General features: G+C 39.4%; 2 protein-coding genes across 3 annotated transcripts in view; one reads left to right on the top strand and one right to left on the bottom strand.

The window, feature by feature from the left end:
* CUNH7orf50 (chromosome unknown C7orf50 homolog) overlaps nt 1-25247 on the bottom strand; it is a 340684-nt gene that overhangs the window by 211578 nt on the left and 103859 nt on the right. For both annotated transcript variants that reach the window (XM_069084839.1, XM_069084840.1), the window contains exon 3: nt 18840-18875. In XM_069084839.1, the coding sequence (XP_068940940.1) occupies nt 18840-18875 (36 nt within the window). The remainder of the gene's footprint in view (nt 1-18839; nt 18876-25247) is intronic.
* On the top strand, nt 1422-24439 carry LOC138158701 (C-X-C chemokine receptor type 1-like). Its single transcript, XM_069084838.1, has 2 exons — nt 1422-1966; nt 22345-24439. Exon 2 carries the CDS (start codon nt 22375-22377, stop codon nt 23347-23349), a length of 975 nt encoding a protein of 324 aa, XP_068940939.1. The 5' UTR covers nt 1422-1966; nt 22345-22374; the 3' UTR covers nt 23350-24439.

Below are 25247 nucleotides of genomic sequence, written 5' to 3'. Positions count from 1 at the left end.
TCATTATAATGTTCATTCTCTCCTTACTTACTAACCAGTCAGAGCTGATTTCCACCCCCAGGTGCACCCCCTTTTCCAGAAGGTTCCACAGGTTAGGCCTCTTTGACAGCTGGGAGGACAAATAAGTCCTTTTTGTTGACTGTTTGCTAGCTGCAGTTGATAAAGCTGATTATAACTTACCCAGAAACTATGTCTCTGGAAAAATTTTTTCAACACAAATCTATCCTTCATACAGATAACAAAGAGGTAGTCCTAATTCATAGATCTGTCATTCCCCTGATCAATAAACTACAGTGGCTCCCTATTACCTTTAGGGTCAAATATAAACCCTATGGTCTTCCACACCTCTGTTACAAGCCTTAATATATATTATTCCCTTTCCTGAAAGTCTTATGTTCAGCCTCACACATGATGCTTAACTCCTACCTCTCTGCTTCTGCAGAGGTCATCAGTTCCTATAGCTGGAATGCACTCCTTCCTCACATCTACCTTCAAAGAATCCCTAGTTTTCTTAAAAGCTCAACTCATGGGTCACTTTCTAAATGAAACCTTTACTAATCTCAGATACTAGTGCCTCCCCATACTTACAGCAACAAAAATCACCATTTATTTGCTTGTGTTTTCCCCCGATAGGCTATAAGTGCCTAGAAGGCAAGGAATATATTTCATTTCTACCTCTGTATCCCTAATACAATGCAGGGCAGATAGAAGGTATTTAACAAATTGTTGAATGATGGAAAGTTTAAGTCTTCTAGAAGCTGGTAAATTGCAAAAATAAATCAATACTTCCTTGCAACTGAGGCTGACACTTGGCAAATTAGGTCTTTTTCTTGTCCTTTCCTTCCAAGCCATGTATTCAAGTAAATTAATACTCTGCCTCCTTGCCCCCTCATTGCTCTGGATGCTGCCACCCCCTCATCTACTCCAATCCCCTTAAAAGTCACCAATCCTTCTGAGTTGAAGCTACAGAATAATAAATAGTGAGAGTCAGCTGCTACAGTGATCTGTCCTAAGATAATAAAAGCTGCTCATGCCTTCACCCTACCCAAGTAAAAATGCCTCAAAGGGGACAATGTCTTAACCCAAGAATGAATCCTTCAGAGTTGAAGGGGAGGGATTTTCAGGCACTTTGGAAAGCTAGTGGGAAATATGTTTCTGGATGGTAGCAGGGGTCTTTGGTGACTTCTTTAGTCATACCATAAATGTGACTGCCTATTTGGTCCACAAGATACTGTGTTCAGTGGACAATGAATGACCAGAATACAGAATAAAGTTGATCTTATTTTGAATAAGGCAGAGTTAGAAAAATCTAAGGGATATTAATGAGAACATATGAGAGTATTTTCTTTAGCTCCTACAGGTTTGGGGTACTTAAAAAAAATTTTTTTTGTGGTTTGCTATGTCATTGTGGGTGTGGAGGGATCTGGATCTTATTTTAAGCAGTGGGACTATTAAAATTCAGCTACAGAGGTTGGCTAGACTCTGGGTGGGGCTGCTTTGTGAAGGGGCCAACGTTTGGGATCTAAAGGAGGAAGTGGATGGCCCCAGCCACTCAGAAGTATGTGTGTACACACACACACACACACACACACACACACACACACACACAAAACTTTCTTGTTCTAAGATACCAAAATACCTCACCACATAGGTTGATTTGAATTTTTAAGTCATGTGACAAAACCATGCTCCTTAAAATGCAGTGTGTGTGGTTTGAATGACTTAAGACCAAATTCTTGTTTTCCTTGCATAACTGTAGATTTCTGTGGTCTGTGCTTGCCTACTCAGACTTACGTTCATACACAGCAACTGAAGAAGGTGACAAGTATTTAGACAGCACGCAAAGACTAGAGCTACTTTTGAAATAGAAGCTTTTCATCCAGAACTTAATTAAGTCGTCCTCGGACCAGGATTCACTGGGGAAAACTTACAGACAGTTTGAGGAGTAGAGCAGTCTGTAGCTGAGGTAAGTGCTTAACTTTGTTTAGCTTTGTTTTGATCTGTACAACTTTGGCCCTGCCAACAAGAACAATCCTGCTTTCAATTTTAGTTCTCCCCCTCCTTCTGATTTACAATGTTTTAGCTGTCTAGGAGACCGACGCAATTTCACATCTGTGGGAAGTTTCTTTCTCTTAAACTGAAGTTTATTTATAACATTGGCTGGCTCTAGGGACCAACCGAGAGTGGGTGCACTCTTGCACATTCACACCCCCCACCCCCATTCACACACACATACAACACACACAACACACACACGCACCCAGAGTAGTGGAAAGAGAATTGGATTTGGAGTCTGATGTAAGAATGGGGTTGTTCCATCCTACGAGTGTAACTGAACAAGTTACTTAACATCTCTCTGGGCTTCAGTTTTCTCCTCTACTAAAATTTGTCTAAAAAGAAGAAGATAAAGACACTGTTTGGCTAAAGGATCTATCTCTGAGTTCCTTTCCAGCAGGACAGCCTATGATCCTATCTCTCTCACACATAAGCAGGCAGCCAAAGATCTTTATTTTCCTAGAATTTAGAATTGGGATCACTGATTAGATAGCTCAGGCCTTCTTCATTTAAGCAAGATTAGTGGTTGTCACGACAGCTGTCTCCTGGAGATGAAGGAAATGTCATTGAAAGAAAACAGGGCAGTTCAATGAGTTGTTGAGGAGTTTCGTCTCAGAACAGAAAGAGGGAGAAATTCAAATTCGGAAGAAAACAATGAACTTTTTATAAGTAGGAGCATCTGGAATGTATTTGTTTCAGAGGAACGTAATACCTGAAAGTGGAAGATTCCTCTAGCTGTTGGGAGGAAGGGGAGAAATGGAAGGGAGGAGTGGGGCCCAGGGAGAGAGGGGTTTCAGGTAGTGGGGAAGGGTTCATACTGGAATTACATATAAACAGCCTGGATGACAGATATCGGTGCTTCCAAACTAGAGGGCAATGGCACAACTCTTGGTTAGAGAGCATACTGGATTCAAGGTCAATAAGAAAAAAAAAAGCCTAGATTTTCAAGTCTGGTACACAAAGATGGCATTATATGTAGGCAGCAGCCATGTGGAGTGATCTGAGAGACTGTGAAAGACAGCTTCCAAAAGCTGACCTCCTCTCTCTCCTACCCCATTCAAATCCCACACATTCATGAAATTTACCCTAATTTTTTCATCCCTTTGCTTTGATCTTTCAAGTGGTCTTTAATGTAAATATCCCTGGGAGTAATAACAAATTGAGTCCCTAAAATCTGAATATTTTAGTAGAAACTAGAGTTTAATACTCTCCTTGCTTTCCTCCTGAACTGGATGGAAAACAGCAAGCTAGCTAAAGGAAGAGACAGGGCCCAGAGAGGGATGGCAGAAATGTTTTCTAACCTACTTCACAATACTTCTGGGAATACTAAGTACTCCAACCCTCCACTGACTCACCACCCATTCCTTCCTCAATCACACAAAAACAGCTCTCTCGGAGTTTACCAGTGATTTTATAACAGCTCAATGCCATACCTGTTGCTCAGCGCTCCCTTTCTGCAGCTTTTGACAATCTTTTGTCTCCTGGCTGCAGCTTTTCTTCCTGGTTATCTTCTGACCTGGCTGAAAATTCCTTCACTGGATGGTCACTTCTTCCCCCCCTCTCCCCCCCACGTCCTACCTCCCCAAGCAAATGGTGCCGAAAAGGTTCTTTGCTGGGCCTCTTCCCTTCTCTCTACATCTTCCCCTCGGTGATCCACTGATTCTCAAGGGTTCAATTATTATTTCTATACACATGAATCCCATGTCTATGTCTCGCCATCATCTTTCTCTTAAATGCCAGTGCTGCATCTCCAAATGACTTCTGGACATGTCCAGCTGGCCAAAAGGCTTTATTTATAGTTTATCTCCTCACTGGATCCTTCAGAGCAGAGGCAGGCTTGGCTTTTCTGGGTATTCCCAGCACTTAGCACAATGCCTGGCACATAGTAGTTACTTAAATCTTTATCGACTACTGCCAGCCATGCAAACAACTATACATAAACAGGTTAGATTAAGGATATATTGGGAAAAAAACAAGAGAGGGAAGACACAAGAATTAAAGGGGATTGGGAAAAACTGCCTGTAGAAGGTGAGATTTTAGATGGGACTTGAAGGAAGCCAGAACAGCAAGGAGGTAGAGTTAAGAAGGTGGAGTATTCCAGGCACAGAATGGCCAGTGAAAAATGCCTGGAGTTAGGAGATGCTTCTTGTTCTAGGAAAGGCAAGGAGGCCAGTGTCACCAGATTGCAGAAAAATGGAGACATGTAAGAAGACTGGAAAGGTTGGAGACAGCAAGGAGCAACTTACAAAAGGCTTTGAAGACTAAATGGGAGATTTTATATTTGATCCTGGAGAGAGCAAATGAAGTTGTGAATGTGTGAATGGGGGGGGGGTAGGAAGAGGGAGCAGCAGTGACATGGACAGACTTGTGCTTTGGGAAGCTCACTCTGACAGCTGAATGGCGAATGGACTAGAGTGGGAAAGAGACTTGGGGCATGCAGAAACTTTCACAGGCACACCAACCTGGTAGGCTATTATAATAGTCGAGGCCTAAGGTGACAGGGTGAAGGCAATGTCAGGGGAGAGAAGGGGTCATATGCAAATATTTCCCACTTATTTCAAGATTTTTCAGAGTCCTTACTAGCTACTGCCAAAATAAACCAGCAGAAGATACAGACAGACATGTAAACTATAATGTATTTATTCACTTAAGAGCGTGACACATACCATCAGAAGGTGATGGACATCAGTATCTCACAATTCTGTAGGTGACATTTCTACATTCTTCCCTCCACAGCTATGTGATTCAGAGAGTAACAAAAGAAGTCAGTCAATAAGCATGTGCTAAGGGCCTACCACTGCTTTAGCGGGCAGGATAAAACAAGGGGGACAACTTCCTTGAGCTATTAAAGTGATCCATAAACAGATGAGGGGCAAGGGAGGTATTAAGAGATATTTTGCTGAAAAATCATGGGGGGGAGGGAAGATGGGAAGGCAGTACTGAACAAAATGGAGTTAGTTATGTCAAATCTTAACAACTTTCAGTTCTTAAAAAAATCTCTTAACAAACCAAACTCATCATCTTTCCCCCAAAATCTGTCCCTCTTCCCAACTTGCCTATTTCTGGCAAAGCCACCACTATCTTAAGAGAACTGACACGTTAAGAGCATGACAAGTGTTAAGCTTCAACACAGGAAGTTCAGAACCCACTTTAGACATTTAGCAGACATGTGACTGGAGTCAAACCACAGTCTTTTTGCACCTCTGCTTCTTCATTTGCAAATAAGAAATAACTCACTGGGGTCATTGTGAGGATCAAATGAAATAATGTATCTCACACACACACACACACACACACACACACACACACACACTTTGCAAATCTTTAAGAGCAATACAAATGTGAGCCACCACCACCATCATCATCCCCAGCAACAGAGTACGGGGGAAAGGTAATTGACTCTGGAGTCAGAGGACCTGGGTTCAGATCCTTCCTCTGATAGCCAAGTCACTTAACTTTCCTAATTCCTGATTAGGAACCTCCCTAATCTGTAACAATGAATGGGTCAGACCAGATGGCCTCTGAGATCCCCTGCCAGCTCCAGATCTAGGATTATAGGCTCCCATGAATCAACTATGAGTCTTTCTTCTCTGCCTCCCTCTATAGACAATTAGCTGTCATTTCCTGTATATTCTACCTTTACAGACTCATGAAAAATGCTCTCCATCTCCAGAAAAGGACTGGAAGGAAAAGGACATTCTGAAATGCAGAACAAAGCACACTATTTTTCACTTTATTTTTTTTCATGGGTTTTTTTGGTCTGTTTCTTCAACATGACCAATATGGAAATTCGTTTTGCATGACTGCACACGTATAACCTATATAAAACTGCTTACCATATGGGGGTGAGGGGAAGGGATAAGGGAGAGAATTTGGAACTGGAATTTTAAAAATGAATGTTAAAGGGGTGGCTAGATGGCGCAGTGAGTGAAGCTCCGGCCCCGGAGTCAGGAGGACCTGAATTCGGTTCTGGCCTCAGACACTTAACACCCACACAAAAAAACTAGCCATGTAACCTTGGCCAAGTTACTTAATCCCAATTGCCCTCCAAAAGGCAAAAGAAAAAAAAAAAGAATGTTAAAAATTGTTTTACATGCAACTGGTAAAAATATTATTTTAAATTTATATATGTGTGTATGTATAAAAAGATTCTCCCTTTACAGCATCTCTCACCTTAGCTGTTTTCTCTCCTCTCTTATCCTCACCATCCTAGCCTAGTTCAGGGCCTCATAACCTTTGAAATGGACTATGATAACAGTTTCCAAATTGGTCTCCTGCCTCCAGAACCTCTCCATATTTCAAATTCTTCTCCATATAGCTGATGAAAAAATTTTCCTAAGGCATAGACCTAACCACATTTCTCTGCACAAAACAAACAACCAACCAAACCTTCAGTGGCTCCCTAGTGTCTGTAGGGTAAAATATAAACTTTTCTTAGCCAAGCATTTAAGGGTCTCTCCAACCCAGTCTTTCCCATTACAGGGCATTCTCTGGCTTCCCTGTGTATGTACAAATGCTATCACATCCCTGCAATATTCTCCTCCTTCATCTCTGCCTTTCAGAATTCTTATGTTCTCCCTTCAAGGCTCACCTTAGGTACTAAATAAAACCTCTTGGATGAGGTCTGATAATCCAGGCTATTAGAGCTCTCCCCCTGCTTGAATATTCATAAAATCTGTAGTCCCTTCTTCACTCCCTATCCTTTATTATATTTACCTACATTTAAGTAGTAGCCCCCTTATAGAAAATAAACTCCCTGAGGGCAAAGCCTACTTTGTTCCTTGTCTAACAGAGCATAATAATAATTACCAAAATAAATACAGCTTGGTCCTACTGACCTAAGTCTAAGTTAAAGTTTTGGTTTCCCTCCTAATTTGGAGGAAGGGGAGAAGGGTGAGAAGGGGATAGTATACTAGCTATTTTGTTTTCTGGTGTGTAGAAAGGGAGTTTTGAAACATTTTAAGGTAACTTCAGGATTTCCAGGCAAACTGTGGCTTTGTGAAAGCCAGACAACAACACTGGCCATATTGATTTGAAAAGTTAAGAGAACTCCCTGGGGTTTTCTATTCCCCCTCATTTTTCTTCCCTCCCCTCTGCAGCTTTGCCTGATTCTTTCTGAAGGTAACTTAGTTCATTAGGAACAAGACAGAATGGCTGAAAGAAGGCTCTACAATTAACCAAAGGATCCAGGACAAAACCAGGCTAGAGCTGAGTGGTCAAGGAAGCCCCATCCTCCATCCCCAACAGTAAACAGTAAACCTACTGTAGGTGGATATGGGAGGACAGAGCAAGTGTTGGCAAAACCTCTGAATAAAGATTGAAGCATACTACTTTTCACCTTTTTTTTTTTGGCTGTTTGGAGGGCAACTGGGGTTAAGTGACTTGCCCAAGGTCACACGACTAGGTTTTGTGTGTGTGTGTGTGTGTGTATGTGTGTGTGTGTGTGTGTGTGTGTGTGTTTTAAGTGTCTGAGGCCAGATATGAACTCAGGTCCTCCTGACTCCGGGGCCTGCGCTCTACTCACTGCGCCACCTAGCCATCCCTTATTTTTCACCTTTTTAAAAAAAATTCAAGTCTTCTTGTACAAAATGAATAATATGGAAATGTTTTATAAGACTATACATATATAATCTATATTAGATTGCTTACTGTTTCAGGAAGGGAGGAGAGGAGGGAAGGATAGAGGGGGAAAATTTAGAACTCAAAACTAAAAAAATGTTTAAAATTGTTTTGATATGTAATTGGAAAAAAAATGAATTATTAATAAAAGAAGGAAATATCCAAGAACAGACACAATCTATGCACTCCAAAAAGTTTCCATAAATCATGCTGGTAAATGAAATCCTATTTCCAACTCTTTCTTCACACCATTAACTTTATGTGGTTGGTAGGAAAGAGAATTCCATTGGCCAAAATGAGACTTATAGAAACTTCAGGAGCAGCTCATGCATAACTGGAAAAGGAGGTGGAGTGATCAAGTGAGGGGTAAGAGACATAGTTTGGTGCTGTGCTGATACTCCCCAAATGTTAAAAGAACCAAAAGCGACTGTGTGTGGGACCTAAGCCTTAGTGCAATAATAGTAACAGCCAGCATTTTTAAGGTTTGCAAAGTGCTAACTCTTCTGATCCACACAACAACCCCTGTGTGGTAGGTGTCATCAGAATAACCATTTTTCAGATGAGGAAACTAAGACGAAGACAAAAGGTTAAGTGACTTGCCCAGAGTCACACAGCTAGTAAGTGTCGAGTCTTCCGGACCCTACTTCTAGCCATTTGTCACTGAGCTGCCCAAGATTTAAGGAAAGCTCTAGAGCAGCATGGGATTTGAATGGAAAGCCTACAATCTCTGAAGGCAGCACCTCTATCAAGGAGTTCTTAATCCATCTCTAAGAATGTAACTTAACCATTACCAATTAATCTGCAATTGGCAAAGACTCCAAGCTCTTGAACTTCCATGCCCTCTGCTTTCTCACATCTTCTAAACTTTTCTGCAAATGGTCTAGAAGTAAACATTTGACTGCACTGTTAAAGAAAGGAGTCATGGATGGAATCTTGTAAAATAATAACAAAAGCTAGCATTTACACAGGACTAAGTGCCAGGCACTGTGGGAAGTGCTTTACAAACAGGTGCTCTTGTCATCCCCATGTTGCAGATGAGGAAATTGGGGCAAACAGAGGTTAAGTGACTTGCCCAGGATAATTAGATTATTAGGTCTTTGATGGGAGGGGTTGTCTTTCTTTTTATTAATTGTGTACGCATCATTTAGCACAGTGCCAGTTACACAGTAGATGCATAATAAGTATTTATTGGATTGGTCAAAGTTAGTAAGTGACTTGAGGCTAAATCTGAACTCAAGTCTTCCTGACTCCAGATCAGGCACTCCATCCACTGTACCACCTAACTGAAAAGAGAAGAATTTCTTTGTAATGAAAATAATCATGCTCAGATTTATTTGTTCTGAAAATGGGGGGAAAATTTTTTCTTTTTTTTCCCACTGTTTTTTTTTTAATTTTTCAAATGCTTTATTAACTTCTGATTTACATCATTCATTTCTGCCAGATTTTGAGTTACAAATTTTCTCCCCATTTTTCCCCGCCCCAAAGTAGCAGTCCCACAGGATATCCCCTCCTCCAATCTGCTCTCTCCCATATTTTCTCCCATACCCCTTTTGACTTTTCCAGTGGATCTCTATGCCCCAGTGCCTGTATATCTTATTTCCCAATTACATGTAAAATAGTATTAATAATAGTGTATATATATATTTGAATATTTGATTTTAAAATTTTGAATTCTAGATTCATTCCCTTCCTCCCTTGTCTCCCACTCTGGGGCTAAAGCCTCGGTGTGGGGCCGGGCTCGTCTCTCAGAGCGCTGCACTGGCCAATTCCTGCCGGCCTGCCGGGCTGTCCTCAGTGGGAGGTTAGCTTCTCTGTGTCATTTTGTGGGTTTTGCAGCTCCAAAGTTTGTTTAGAGTCCCCTTTTTACATGGACGTCCTGCTTCTACTCTGCCATCTTGACTCCGCCGGAAAATTTTGTATAACAATTTTATCTTTAAAGTAGAAAACATCAATGTACACATAAATATAAAAAGACAAACACACACACACACACACACACACACACACACATACACATTAAATAGTTCAATACAAAGAAGTAGTCATCTAGCCTTTGCCTGAAGGCTCAACCCAGACCTCTTCCACTAACCTCTCCCAAGAACAAATAATTTTTGGACAGCTCCAACTGTTAAGAAATTTTTCTTAGTCCAATCATTCCAAGGAACTACTTCCTCTCACACCCCACCCACCCCATGTTCTAACCTCCAGGACTAAACAAAGCATGTCTAATCCCTCTTCCATGTAAATCTTCACATATCTGAAGTCGGCACAATTTTCCTTCCTCACCCCATTCCTCAAGCCTTCTCTTTCAAAGGTTAACCAATCCCAATCTCTTCAAATGGTTTCTAGTCCCTTCATTACACTGCTAACTGCCCCTTTCCCCCAAACTCACATTCATGTTTAAACTTATGAATCTCTTCAAAAATATGACAGCTCTCCCAAATCCCCACTCCCAGCATTTGATGTGTGGTCTGAACGAGGCAAAGTACAACAAAACATAAAGGTCCTTCTCTTGACCAGGAGTTTTTAACCCTTTTTGTTTTACAGATCTCTTTGGCAATCACCTCACTCGCTCTCTATGGGCCCCTTTCTCAGGACAATTAAAATTCATAAAATAAAATACAAAAGAAAACAATTATATTGAAATAGTTATAAAAATATTCTTAAAAAACAAGTCCGAGGTTAAGAACCTTTACTCTAGACACCATCTGTAGATCAAGATCATATCAGCCTTCTTAGCTGCTGCATAACATGGCCTACTCAAACTATGCTTGCAGTCTACCAAAACCACTCAGACATTTTCATCCCAACTGTTTCCTGATCACCCTGACGCCCCACCTGTTCTTGTATAGCATTTGTGAACTCCAGTATAGCACTTAACACTGAATCTCTGAAATTCACCTTGTAAGTTTCAGCCCATCATTCCATCCTGATTCTGTTCTAGATTCTGTCACTCACTCTATCAGCTGTCCCTAATATCTGATAAACACGCCATTTATATTTGTTCAATCCAAGGCAATAACAAAAATTTTTAACCACAGCAGGGAGAGATCATGGTTGGGGAACATACTTTAATACTCTAGAGATCTCCATCCAGGTAGACCAATCCTTTAAACATCACTTTTTGGTATGGTCAGTTACCAGTTCAAAAACCACCTAACTGTACTACTATGCAGTTCACATCTTTCTTTCTTTTCCACGTGGTCAGTGAAAGATCTTGTCAAATTTCTTACTAAAATCCAAATATATTCAAGAATGGCTGTATGACCTCTCTCAGTATCTATGTCTATAGCATTCCCCTAAGCCTAGTAACCACACTTCTCAAAAAAAGAAATGAGGCATGTGGATTCAAAATTCAGGTAAAAAAAATTTCCACTAACTTTTTGGCACATAAAACATGAAGGAGTAGGCCTAGCACCAATACTCCTGTGAGAGATTATCTATATATCTATATCTACACGAAACTTTGGAGGATGTGTAAATTTTTCAAAAGTATCGATCCTACACATTTCCCATAAATAATTTAGTCAAAGGTGTTTGTAGGATTCCATAATATATTTTAAAAACATATGAAAGCACAGATCTGTATTATGAATATATACGTTCTTTCTCTTTAAACACTTATATGATTGCCCAACATGGGACTTTGTATGGGGTAAGCCCCCAGAAACACATACTTGTTTAATCAATTTAAACATTTTGGGGTGGTCAGCATATCATATACCATCCACTTTTATTGTACTAGTTTCAACTTAGAGTTAGCTGCCAGAATTTACATCCCCAGGAAACCAAAAGAAAGACTAACCCATCATTTACTTTGTAGTTATAAGGGCAGATATTAGTATTGCGTAAAGGAAAGAGAAGGGTCTAGATGCCTGAATATTAAGGATTCTCTAAACCAGGGATTCTTAACCTTTTTTTTTTGTTCTGGACCCCTATGGCAGTCTGATGAAGTCTAAGCATCTCTTCTCAGAATAATGTTTTTAAATTCGTGAAAAGAAATATATTAATTACTAAGGAAATCAATTATTCTGAAATGTCGTTTTAAGTCATTTTTCAGTTGTGTCTGACTCTTCATGACCACTTTTAGGGTTCTCTTGGCAAAGATCCTGGAGTGGTGTGCCATTTCCTTTTCCAGCTCATTTTATAGATGAGGAAACTGAGGCAAACAGGGTTAAGTGACTTTCCCAGGGTCACACAGCTAGAAAGTATCTGACACCAGATTTAAATTCAGGAGAATGAGTCTTCCTAACTCCAGGCCCAGCACACTATCTACTGTATCATCTAGCTGCCCTTATATTGAAATGCAGTTATTAAAATATTTATTAAAAAAAAATTCACAGATTCCAGGTTAGGAATCTCTGCTCTACACAAAAGCTCCAGTAGTACAAGAAGGAAGACATCACCATAAAGTCATCGATTGGGGTCAGTGAACCTTGGATGAATTCTTGACTTACTAGAGTCAACTTAGGAGAAAGAGAAGTGAAAAGGACAAGTGAAGGGGATGTACTTAGGAGCACAGATTCAGAAGTGAAAGGAACTTTCTAGAGGTCATCTAGTACAATCTTCTCATTCCACCTTCCCTCTAAGATTGCCGCCAGTTTATCCTGTCTATATCCCATTTGTACATAATTTTATACATGTTGTCTTTACACTAGACTGTGAGTTCCTTGAGAGCAGGGATCATTTTTGCCTTTTTTCATTATCTTCAACACTTACTACAATGTCTGGAACATAGTAGGTACTTAATGAATAATTGTTGATTTTACTAAACCTGGAGCTGGGGGAAACATAAGATAATTGTGTGTCTTATAGAGTGCAGGTACTTGAAAGTAGGAGGAAGAGGTTATGGTCCTTCTCAATTCAGATTTAGGTTAGTTTCCAGCAGACAATAAAGCTTACACCCAAACTTCTGCACTCTGTCCTTATACCAGTTCCCTATATACCTGTATTTTCTGTGAGCCTCAAAATATTAAGATTAGTACAATTGTTTCTTTTGGGCAACTAGGTGGCTTGGTGGATAAAGTACCAGGCCTGGAGTCAGGAAGACTTATCTTCCTAAGTTCAAAACTGGCCTCAGACACTTAGTAGCTATGTGATCCTGGGTAAGTCACTTAACCATACTGGCCTCAGTTTCCTCTGAGCTGTAGAAAGAAATGACAAATCACTCCAGGATCTTTGCCAAGAAAACCCCAAACGGGGCCACAAAGAGTTAGAGGCAACTGAAAACAAATGAGTGACAACAAGAAAGTCTCTTGGGTATTTGGGGCTTATTTGAAGATGAAAAGGAGAAATAATATCCTCATTCTTCTATATTTCTTAAGCAATTGATTGTGGGGATGTCTGGACCTTCCCAAATGGAGAAATCTGTCCTGTCCCATCAGAAAGGACTTAGGATGGAGCTCAGGTCCCATTTGATCACTCTGAGTTGTGCTATATGGGTCAGTTGCATTCCATCTTGATGGCTCTGCTTCCTCTACACAATGACCCCCCCCCCCCCAAAAAAAAAAAAAAAAGAAAAAAGTCTATCCTACAGGAGTCCTGTATGTATTACTGAATTGATTCCACATTCCTCACATCAACTATGGCAATCATCACTGTCTGGAGGAAAAATGAGATTCTAAGGGCATACTCAGACCTTTAAATAAGATCTCTCTCTGTCTCTGTGTCTCCCCCAAAACACACACACACACACACACACACACACACACACACACACACACACACGGAAAACCCTGTATTGATTATAGTTATATAAAACTGTAATATAGACCCAATGAAATGTCAGCCTCAGAAGACTCAAAAATAGCACTTTATATTTCTATTCTCTTGGGCAAGATTATTTTACTCAGTACATATGAAGGAACACAACTGCAAGCTGTCTTCAGGAACAATGCTGTTCCTGGAATTATTTTTTCTTGAAGCAAAGAGAAAGGAGAGGGGAGGAGGGGAAGGATTTAAACAGGCTGACAGTATCTCTTTAATATTATGTGAAAATATTACTTTCTTGAAAACAATATATCACTCCACAAAAGCAGTATAAATACATGAAAGTTTTAAGTTTGATCTTTTGAAGGAAGTGCTATTTAGTTCAGACAGACAAGACAGTCAGATACAGATTTGTACACACAATCTCAAAATTAGGCTAAGGTGTGTATGTGTGTGTGTGTGTGTGTGCGCGCGCGCGGCACGCATGCACGTGCGTGGCTGGTTCCTTTGGTTCCTCTTCAAAATACCATTTTAATATCAGTACCAAGGCCAGATCCCAATGTTTTGTCATCCAACACATCAAAACACTAATCAGCTCTATTCCTGCCCTGGTTATGGCAGTTTTCCAGATAAAAACCACTTTAATTAACTAGCAAGTTCCTAGACTATGCCTGGACAATGAGCCAACCACAAAAGCTCTGAACCACAAAGTGAGACTGAGATTTCATGTAAGAGAATCTGACACGGTTACTCAACAGTTCACTTGGCAGAAGGTCTGAAAAGAGCTGAGCAGGCAGTAATTGAAACATTAATAGAGCCTAAAGGAGCTACAAAAGTTCTCTTCTACCAGGGAAAAGAGATAATGACAAAAGAAAAAAAAAAGCAAATCTCTTTGGGCTGAGGCAAGGAAAGAATTCAACCACAAGGAAAACACCATCAGAACAAGGAGTTTTTTTTTTAATCTCTTCCGTAACTGTAGGAAAAAAACAAGATTAATCAATTCAATAGGATTTATTGAGTACAGAAACTTCAAGTCATACATACTGCCTATATCTCATATCAAAGAGTGTTAGATCTAGAAAAGACCTCACAAGTAATCTAACTGAATGCCTAAATTTTATAGATGAAAATAGAGGTCTAAAAGAGGAAATGATTTGCCCCCCAAATCTCAGAGCTCAAGAAGTGGCAGAGTTACTTCTCAGGTCTCAAGACTTCTTTTCCAAAGTTTCTTCCACAACCTCATGCTGCCTTCCTTCATAGCAGTTGTTTCCCAAGAGTAGGCTGAAGCAAACTAGTGTGCCAGGAGTTTTGCTAGGTGTGCTATGAAATTTTGGACATTATACCATTGCAAAGAAAAGAAAATTTATCAAGAATTTTGTGTCACATGGATTTTGCTAGCTCAGCCTACACAGTACAGCAAATATAGTATTTCATTTTTAAAAACTCACCTATTACATTTATGCACTAACACTAGAACATATCAGGCTCTGTAGCTGCAAAGGACTCAATAAAAATGGTTGCTCTTAATGAAAGGAAACTGGGTATATGTGAGTCTCCAAATTCTCCAGCAGAATTGCCAACCTAAATTGGCAAAGAATTGTCAGGAGGGGGAAAAAAGAGAAGTCTGAGAACCTCTGATTTACAGAATATCTCCTTGTGCCAAATGCCCAAATTTTAACCATTAAAATAACTTATTAGTCACCCTCTACATTCTATAGTACTACTGTCATTTTTAGAAATTCATAGAAAAAATGGAAATCACAATCAAGCAATAAAATCTTCAGAGGTTTGTCTATGTTTAAGAGGATTTTTCTTAAGGGTTAGAAGGGTCATTATCAATATATTTAAAAGATATCTTCCCAGAGCTTATGTGTACTGATGTGGGCAATTTTAAGCTTAAAGTGATCTTTTTTGAAAGAAGCTACCAAAAGGTTGCTCATTATTTTTTTTCTTGGCCCTATTCTTTCTTATCATCATTCAATTTAATAAGTATTTACTTTACACATACAATTTGCCCAAGCACCATGCGGGATACAAAAGAAGTAGAAGAAATAGTTCCTGCCCTCAAGGAGCTTACACTCTAGTTAGGAAGCTAATGCAGATACGAAACAAAAAGAGTATAATTCTTTTTTTTTCCTTTTGGAGTGCAATTGGGGTTAAGTGACTTGCCCAAGGTCACATGGCTAGTTTTTGTGTTAAGTGTTTGAGGTCAGATTTGAACTCAGGTCTTCCTGAAACCAGGGCCAGTGCTCTATTCACTGCGCCACTTAGCCGCCCCAAGAGTATAACTCTATGGCAGTATATAAAAGTAGAAACAACATAGTGTGGTATAGTTCAAACATATGTAAGGGCTTAGAACTGGCAATGTGGTACAGCAGAAAACAGCAGGAATCTATCAAGAGACCTTGTTTCAAGTCCCAACTCTGCCACTAAAGAGATGCGTTCTTCCTGGGAAAGTCACTTTAAAATCTCTGGCCCACAGTATCCACATCTTTAAATCAAAGGCTCTGGTTTAAATTATTTCTAAATCCCTCCCAATTCAAAAAAATTCTATTAATTCCATGAGTCCATTATCCTCAGTAAAGGAAAGAAGTTGGATTTGGCAAAGAAGTCTTCATGAGGCAGTGAATTTTGTAAACAGTACTAAGAATTATAAGAAGTGTCAATGGAGGAGTGAGGTCTTTTTGGGTAGATGGTAAAAGCATGATAAAGGTATAGAAATAGAAATGCAAATGATATTTATGGTCAGTGGGAAGGTTACTGAAGCAAGGGTGATGTTGAGAAGTAAAATATAAGCAAGGTTTGGTAAAGCAGGACACTAATTGATGGAAAACCCTCAGGCTACTCTACGGGATTTCAATTTGGGGAAACTGGGGAGCTGTTGTTTGTTCTTACAGAAGGGAATCAATATCTTTACACTCTAAAAAATGAAAACTAGAGAGAATATAATGGAAAAGACAGATACCATTAAATATTTCCACTGAGCCACAGCTTGGAAAACATAGACAATGTACTTCTTTACTCACTTCATCTACCAAAGGGATAACTCAAAACTAATTATCAGAGAGATAATCCTACCTTATTGTTTGTCCACTCCTACATGGGGCGTAAGTGAGGCGGTAAAGAGGATCCAATGGGACAGATGTTCTAGCAATAGCACACCGCGTGACCTATCACAATCCAGCTAAGCAGTATAATTTCAGCACTCCAAAATTAAATAGTAACATCGCTAAGAGACCATTTAACTCAAATAGTCAAAGGCTATTAAGGGAGCACAGAATTCCAACGATGAGCTGGTCTAATCAATTAAAGCACCAGATTTTTCCAGGACAACAACGCTCCAAGCTCTAATGGATAAGCTTGACTCTTCAGCAGCCCAGAATTTACGACCAGGCCCCAGGTGTGTGGGCCAATATTAAGGTGTGTGGGCCAATATTAAACTGAACTCCTCCTCTTAAAATTGATTCCTTTGAGTCCCTATGGAAACAGGGAAGTCTCACAGGCTTGTGGGTCACTGTTGACCTATCTTTTTCTCAACCCACTCCCTGAAAGAAAAATAGTAAATGAGAGGTAAGGAGAGTTTATATAACAGTAGATTCTCTGGAATAATAATAATAGTTAACCTTACTATGTTTGAGGCACTATGCTAAGCACTTAACAATTATTGTCTCATTTGAGGTAATAAGGGCAAGAAAACAAAAGCCACAGAGGAGCTTAAACCAGCCTAGAAGGAAGCAACATGGAAAGCTATACACTGCGTTCTATTCTGAACTGCTCTATGATAGGTAGTTCAGAAAGAAAATCTCCTCCCATAGCCACAGAGATGGAATTTGAGCCCAGGTCTGCTGACTCCAGTCAGTGTACTTCCCACGATACCATAATGCCTACTGTTGTCTCTCCAATAAAATGTAAACTCCTGGAGGGTAAAAGCTGTCTCATTTTGTCTTTGTATCCCCTAGCATCTAGCATACTGGAAGTACTTAATAAATGCCAGGTGCTATGGTGGATAGAGTGCTAGGTCTGCAGTCAGGAAGACCTGAGTCCAAATGGGACTTCAGACACTTACTAGCTCTGTGACCATGGGCAAGTCATTTAACTCCTGTTTGCCTCTGTTTTCTCATCTGTAAAATAGAGATCACCTACCTCCCAGGCTTTTTGTAAGGATAAAATGAGATGACAATCGTAAGGCAGTTAGCACAGAGCCTGGCACATAATAAGTACTATGTAAATGTGTTGGAGCCTTCAGTAGTATCCAACCCAAGTGACCTTTTCTGGGGAGTGGTGTGCCATTTCCTTCTCCAGATCATTTTACAGATAGGAAACTGAGGCAAACAGGGTGAAGTGACTTGCCCAGGGTCACACAGCTAGTAAGTGTCTGGGGCCAGATTTGAACTCAGGAAGATGAGTCTTCTTGACCTCAGGCCTAGGCCTCTGTCTACTGCATCACCCAGCTACCCAATATAAATGTTAGGTACTATGATGATGATGATGATGATGATGATGATGATGATGATGATGATGATGATGAAGGGATAACTGATATAACTTCTGCTTCTCTGCAGCACCTATTAGAGTACTGTGGTATCTTGAGTAATGCAGTGCTGTGGCTGGTTTTCCACATTGCTGAATTCCAGTCAAATTTTCTTTATGGAAAAAAGGCACACACAACAGAATGGATGACTAAAGATCACTTCTGTTTGGTTCTGGAGCACAATCAAGGACACGTGCTTAAATGAAACACGCACACACAAACAGCTTATCCTCATTTAGCCCCGCCTAAAATCAGAAGCCCTGAACTTGACTGTCTAAAAGTAGGGAACAGGCCAGAGGTAGCTCCAGAATCAGAGGTTCACAAATTTATTTGGCCTACCACCCCCTTTAAAAAAATAAAGTTACTCAGTGCCCCCTGGAAATCTACTTTCTTTAACCCTTTAGGTTTGGAGGGTTTTTTTTTTTTTTTGAAATCTGCATTATTTTGAACTACTACCACCCCGCCCCATCCTTCCAGCACCCCCTAGGGGGCAGTATCATCCATTTTGGGAGCCTACACTGCAGATAAACCACAAAACATAAAACTAGTATGTGACAAAATTTGTTTCCTGGCTCAAAGGATTTTGACAGCTTCTGGCTATGAAAAACAAAATATTTATTCTCAAGGATCCAATGAGAAGCAACTCAGTTCCAATCAATCCAGATTTCACAGCTTATGCCCCTTAATCCATTCTGTTTAGAATAACTTTATTTTCTACCCATGGTAAATGTTCAAAAATTTTTCCTTCCAATTTGCCTTAAAAGAAAAATTGAAATAATATCCTCTCAAGACAGTCTATGCTCTTAATTTTCAAGTCATGTAGGAATCACCTATGGTGATTATTCACTACTTTACTCACTGGAAGACAGCTTATACTGAAATGCTATAAACCCATGGCCTTAAAAAAAAAAAGTTGGAGACATACCTGAGAAATTTCTGTATCCAAAGGGTCTTTGGATATCTGGAAAAGAGAGGAAGGAGAATTATTCGTTATTAATTCAATTTTTTAAAATTTAAATCCATTATATTAACACAAGGTTAGTGAATGGGTACAGGGAGTGGGGGTACATTTCTCTATCAAAACTGAATTAAATTTGAACGTGACTAATGCATAAAGAACAGGTTCAGTGAAAGCAAACCAAGATTAGGAACTAAATCTGGGACTTCATTGCTGTAAGGACCTTCTCTTCTGATAAGGAATTGCATTTAACAAAGCACAGAGTTTTAGACAGTTGCCTTTAGACAAAGTTCAGACAGTACAGAGTATAGACAGAGTTTCAGTGACTTGCCCAGAGTCACAAAGTCAGTATGGGTCAGAGGCAACACATGACCCCAAGTCTTACTGGCTCCAGAGGAAGCTCAGAGTTCTCTACCTACTACATCATGTTTCCTCTCTATATCTAGGTCAATATCCAATTTTTGACACCCCCCCCCAATTTGCTATTATAGTTCACTGAAAAAAGTTAACATACTGGCATATTTCTCACCTTTGTTAACATTAAGTTTTCGAAAAAGAAACAAACCACAGGCAACTTCACTGGTCAAATTAGACTGGTTCATGACAAGCCTCTCCAGGAGAGTTGTGGATTCTTCTCTGGGAGCTAATACCAATCTTGCATCAAGTACCTTAAAGTTACCTATAATTTCACCAATGTTTTTGAGTGTCACACTAAAGATGGTCTATTGGTGAAAACTTCCTGATGCTGAATGTCATACATGGGTTTCAAAGATCTAAAGCTAGAAGGAACCTTATGGATCATTTTACCTTGACCCTGCATTTTACAGAGGGGGGATCCAGGGCCCATGGTAGTTAAAGTCATTTGCTCGACTTCAGCACTGGGAGAAAGAAGCAGAGCTAGGATCTGAAGGTGGATTTTCTGACTCCAAATCCAGGCCTCTTTTCACCACCACACCCTCCTTCAACTTCTGCTTTGAATTTTGAAAAAATAATTTTAAAAGATTTCCCACGTACAAGGGATTATATTAGATGCCAAAGGGACTACAAAAGTTATGAAGACAAATGAGGCAACCTGCTTTAGTGCAAAAAGCACTGTATTTGAAGTCAGAGGACCCAGCTTCAAATCTCTTATGGCAAGGACTATCTTCTGTCATTTTCCACAAGTCACTTCTTTGGGCCTCAGTTTCCACATCTTTACACTGAGGAGGTTGGGCGAAATCTTCTCTAAGCTTTCTTTCAGCCACAAAGTCATAATATTAAAGATTTAGGGATAAAACAGATCTTGAAGATTATCTCATCCAAACCCTTATTCATTCAACTGAGAATGAGAAGAGAAAACTGAGATACACAGAGAGATTATATAGCTTATTCATAGTCACACAAAGACCAAGTGGCAAAGCTGAGATCTGAACCCAAGTCCACTGAATCTCTTTCCAATTCACTACATTGATCTTAAGTTTCAAAGAGGAGTTCCAAAAAGGGCTTGAACAATGATGGCATTATTGGTATAAGCGTATAGCCTCTAAAGACTAGTTTGAAAGGGCCAAGATGTATTGAAGTAGACAAACTGTGATATGTATGGACCCCCACCCTCCAAAAAACCCAACAGTCACATTATTTTATAGCAAACATATGTTTCAAATAAAATATGCATTCTTCATTGCAAATCAATTCTGTAATCTGCAATGACTCTACTTCTTAGGGACATTTATTTATCACACAAAGTATAGGCAAACCACCATTTTTCAGTTATACCCACCAAGCCTTCAGGTATTCTATTAAAGTTATACCTCTGAATTTATGGCCTTCAATTTCCTTTGAATAAATAGCAATTATACCTTGCAACACAGCCTACTGTTTAGTTAAAAGGAAAAAAAGAGAAGCCATTTTGTATGGAAACAGAATTATTAGAGTGATACATGATGGGACCATTATAGCTAACAGTCTGTCAACACTGTTGGTAAAACCCCTAACTTTGGGAATTTATAACTTAGCAGTAAAAATGTACTCCAGGCTGAAAAGGAATAAATCAGATTGCAATCCAATAGAGATTATTTTTAAAAATATGATGCCTGCTATGGCCACACTGTGAGATTTTCTATCATTTCCATAGCAGGATTTTTTTTAATTTAAAATGCATGAGAGTTCCAAAATATGAAACAAAAATACTCAAATCCAGAACTAAAATAGATCAGAAACTAAGAATCAAATCTTATAATTATTCTTTGCTTTTTCTATGGTTTTGTCTTTAGAACTTGGGTAAAGTTCCTAATAATATAGCATATAAACTATATTTAGAATAAATTATAGACTTTAGGAAGGAAAAAAATTTCTTAGTAGAAAAAGGAACAGGGAAGTTACTGAAAAAAACTCATATCATTTTGGTTTATGACTGAAATCTTGGAGAGTATCAGACTTGTGTCTTCACCAGGGCTAGTTTAAGAAGGTAGACAGGAGGGGTTGCTAGCTGGCGCAGTGAATAAAGCACTGGCCCGGGAGTCAGGAGGACCCAAGTTCAAATCCGGCCTCAGACACTTAACACACAAAAAAACTAGCTGTGTGACCCTGGGCAAGTCACTTAACCCCAATTGCTCTCCAAAAAGCAAAAAAAAAAAAAAAAAAAAGGGTAGACAGGAAAGAAAACCATCACTTGCCATTCTTGGTTTTGAATCTGAGTATTACATACACTAATGTGTACCATCTCTTCTCTTGATGATTTTTTATTGATCCTCTAGGGTCACATTGCAAACACAAAGGAGTTGGAATGTGTATCTGTGTATATAGGAGGGTATGTTTGTACCTGACAGATTAGTTGATGTTTTTATGGGTAAGAGTATGCACACATACACACACACACACACACACACACACATACATACACACACAGAAAGGGATACATGGGACACAGACAAGCAGAAAGAGAAGATTCCCCTGATCAAAGATATCTCATTCCATTCACTGGTGGTGGATTTGTACCAGCTAACTACTCTGTTGCAACATACAAGGAAGATGCTATATATTGACCGTTCACACACTAGCATTAATTATGTTAATTGGCTCAATACCTTATTCAGATTAGTCTCAGTGAATGGGAATTCACAAGGGAAAGTCTTTTGACTGAGTGCAAGTTTTACAGAACAAATCCTTTTATTAAGGGGGTTTGTTCTGTGAAGTTTGGATTAAGTCAAAGGGTCACACTTGAGGACCTAGAGGGCCACATATGGCCAATGCCCCAGGTTTCCTGAAACTTGCTGTTCACAAATGAAAATGATTGAAAATAAGTTTTCTTCTGGAACTGAGGTAAAAAATCCCAACACTTTCTTTTAAAATTATGACTGTTCTGTTATGACCTTAAGTTATGTTATGTTATGTTATGACCCTTAGTTAAGTTATAACCCTAAGTTAAGTTATGTTATGACCCTAAGGTACTTGAGTCAATCAGAGGTCATTTCTGGATCTGTTTCTTTTACAGATTGTGACTTCATTTCTCTCATCTTAGAAGATGATCTCACACAACATGACATGGATAAAATATCCAAGTAAAGAACTCATTGAAATTGAAGATATCATAATGTCACAGACTATCATATCAAGATTTATGCATATCTACATTGCACTGTTTGTCCCAATAAGTCTGGTGGCCGGGACATTCAACCTGACCACTTTCATAAAGTGGCGTGCTAGACTGGGAAAACTGGACCTGTACCTCTTAGATTTGACTGTGACGAACCTTCTGGTGACCCTGCTTTCATTCACTGCCATAGCTAGACCAGATTACATACTGACCACCAACCTAAACTGTGGAGCACTCTCTTTTTTCTTCAACATTTGTTACTTCAATGCTCAGTACGTTCAGATTGCCATCCTCTACACATTCCTGTTCCAGGATTACCTGCCCTGCCTGAGGGTGGTGACACTGACCAAAAAGCCCCTGGGAACCTTGAGCCTTGTCTTTGCTTGTGCCTTCAGCAGCTCCCTGGCAGGAGTGATGCTTCTAGGCACAGCTGGTTTATTACCTGAACGTGCCCTGTGTCAGGTGGACCCACTAACAGCCTGGTACGAATATGAGATTGTCAAATTCAGCTTGGGCTTTGGGGTGACACTCCTCATAGAAATGGTTTTCTTTACCCTGCTCATTGGGAAGCTGGTACGAAGAGATGCTCCTCCACAGAAAGACAACAGGCCTGCTTACCTGGTCATGCTGACCATCACCCTGATCATGTTTGCCTGTCGTCTCTTTTACAACATTATGCTACTCAATAGGTCCAGGCTCAAGCTTCAGAGGGATAATGGTTCTCCCAGAGAGGAGCTCATCATGAATATTGCAGAGCTAGTCCTGTTTGGTGAGAGTTGTGCGAATAACCTGGCCATTCTTTTTCTTCATAAGCCATGTAAGCTTGCCCTGAACAAAAGTGTACAAAATCTAACCAAACGGTGCCGGAGGGAAGAAGAGACCCACGACAGCGTGCCCCTGTAGAGAGGAATCTAAAATGTGTCTATGTATCAATGTATGGTGGAGAAGGGCAACAGTAGCAAGGCACGAGCAGCCCAGACTTTTAAGAGGAGCCCAAACCATCTGCTGAAACTCCAAATTTGCACCGCAAGATCAAGCAGGCAGGATCTGATGTCTTGTGTAGGGATTCTAGATCATCCACAAATATTCCTAAATGCCAAAAAGCGCCTCCATCTAAATAAAAAATCACAATGGAAGGCAGCCAGCCTTTTGAAGAGCCTTCAGAAGTTAAAATTGGTGCCGAGCTACCCGAATACATTCAGAATGTATTCAATAAATATAAGTCAGAATATATTTAGGTATTCAAGCAATATTTCACTTTCTCAGTTTGTTTTAAAATATGCTGTTCATTGAAAGAGAACATGGGACCAACAGAGAGGTAAAGCACGTATTTTTGCAGCAGAGACTGGTTCTCAAGAGTAGTTGAATAACTTAACATTAGCCAGAAAAGCCTGGCTAACATCTTACTAAGAATAAAATATGGGTTTTTAAAAAAAATAGACTATAATAAACTGAGGTTAAAAAGTTTTTAACTCACATTTTAAAATGGTTCTTATGGTGCTGATTCAGTGATAACAATGGGACAATGCTATGTTTGCTCTAATATGCTACAGGAGAAAGAAAAGGCAATTAGGACTCAGGATACCAAGGTTCTGGTCCCAAAATTCTAAGACTGACTGTGATTTTGTAGAAGTTGCTTTCAACTGATTTTATATAACAGATGCCTGTAAAGATCAAATGAGAGAACAAGTATACAAGTGCTCTGGAAAGGATAAAACAGATAGACCAATGCAAGGCATATTTATCTTGAATAGTCTAAGATCAGCCTGGTCTTGGGAAGGTAAACTAATGAAATCAATTTCACTTAGTATGGCATGAACTTTACTGTATTCTTTTTTACTGTTATTAGTTGTAAATCCAAGAATAATTCTTGATGTCAATGGTTTTACATGAGAAATATGCATTAAAATAATTTCTCTTAAGTTAAAGAATGTGTGCTCAACCTGCCAAGTGGGTTTTATGAGGCAGGAATAAAAAATATATATTAAAAAAATTTTACTCTGCTTCATTTATTCCCAAATATTCATAATGTGCCTACTAGGTGGCACACACTGTGCTAGATTTTGTAAAGGACACAAAAGTGTTTCAAACATGGTCCTTGGTCTCATGAGATTTCCAATCTATTGGGGAGAATGACATGTCAACTTGAATTGCCATGAAATATAATGAGAGATCTCTTCATTCCAGTAGAACAGGCAAAGAGTGATGGAAGAAAGGCATTTAAGCTACACTTTGAAGAAAGTGTGAGAATTTCACCATGCAAAGATGGCAACAAAAGGCACTGGAAGGGGAAGAATTTTTTTCTTTCTTTTTTTATTCAATTTTATTTTCAATTCCAAATTCCACTCCTCTTCTTCCCCCTACTCCCACACATTGAAAAGACAAAAAACCATAACAAATATGTGTAGACATGCAAAACAAAATTCTACATTGACCATGAGGCAGGAGAAATGGCATGAATGAAAAAACTGAGGTGGGAAAAAAATGAGACATTTGTCAAATAATGAACAGTTCACTTGTGGTCATAATATGGGGTTAGTTAACTTTTTATAAGTATTTTAGTAACTATATTCCAATGTCATGTTTCCTTTGTAATCCTACTTTTAAAATGTATGCATTTAAAGATACTATTCTGAGAAGGGGTTCTAGGCTTCATCAGATTGCCAAAGCAGGCTAAGATACAAAAAATGGCTAAGAATTCTTGACAGAGAGATAGGATTGGAAATGTAAATTGGATATGAGTTATCAAATTAGGCACTGGGGAAATACTGTAGATTTTACAGCAGGTGATAATCTAATGG

This window comes from Petaurus breviceps, unplaced genomic scaffold, assembly GCF_028583685.1.
Source record: "Petaurus breviceps papuanus isolate PSGF00001 unplaced genomic scaffold, PetGlider_PUasm1.0 175, whole genome shotgun sequence".
Lineage (NCBI taxonomy): Eukaryota > Metazoa > Chordata > Mammalia > Diprotodontia > Petauridae > Petaurus > Petaurus breviceps.
Note: the sequence above shows the minus strand (reverse complement) of the source record. Positions and strands in the feature narration are given on the sequence as shown.

Coding starts and splice junctions, on each gene's coding strand:
- LOC138158701 (XM_069084838.1), top strand. CDS start 22,375: ATGATCTCACACAACATGACATGGATAAAATATCCAAGTAAAGAACTC.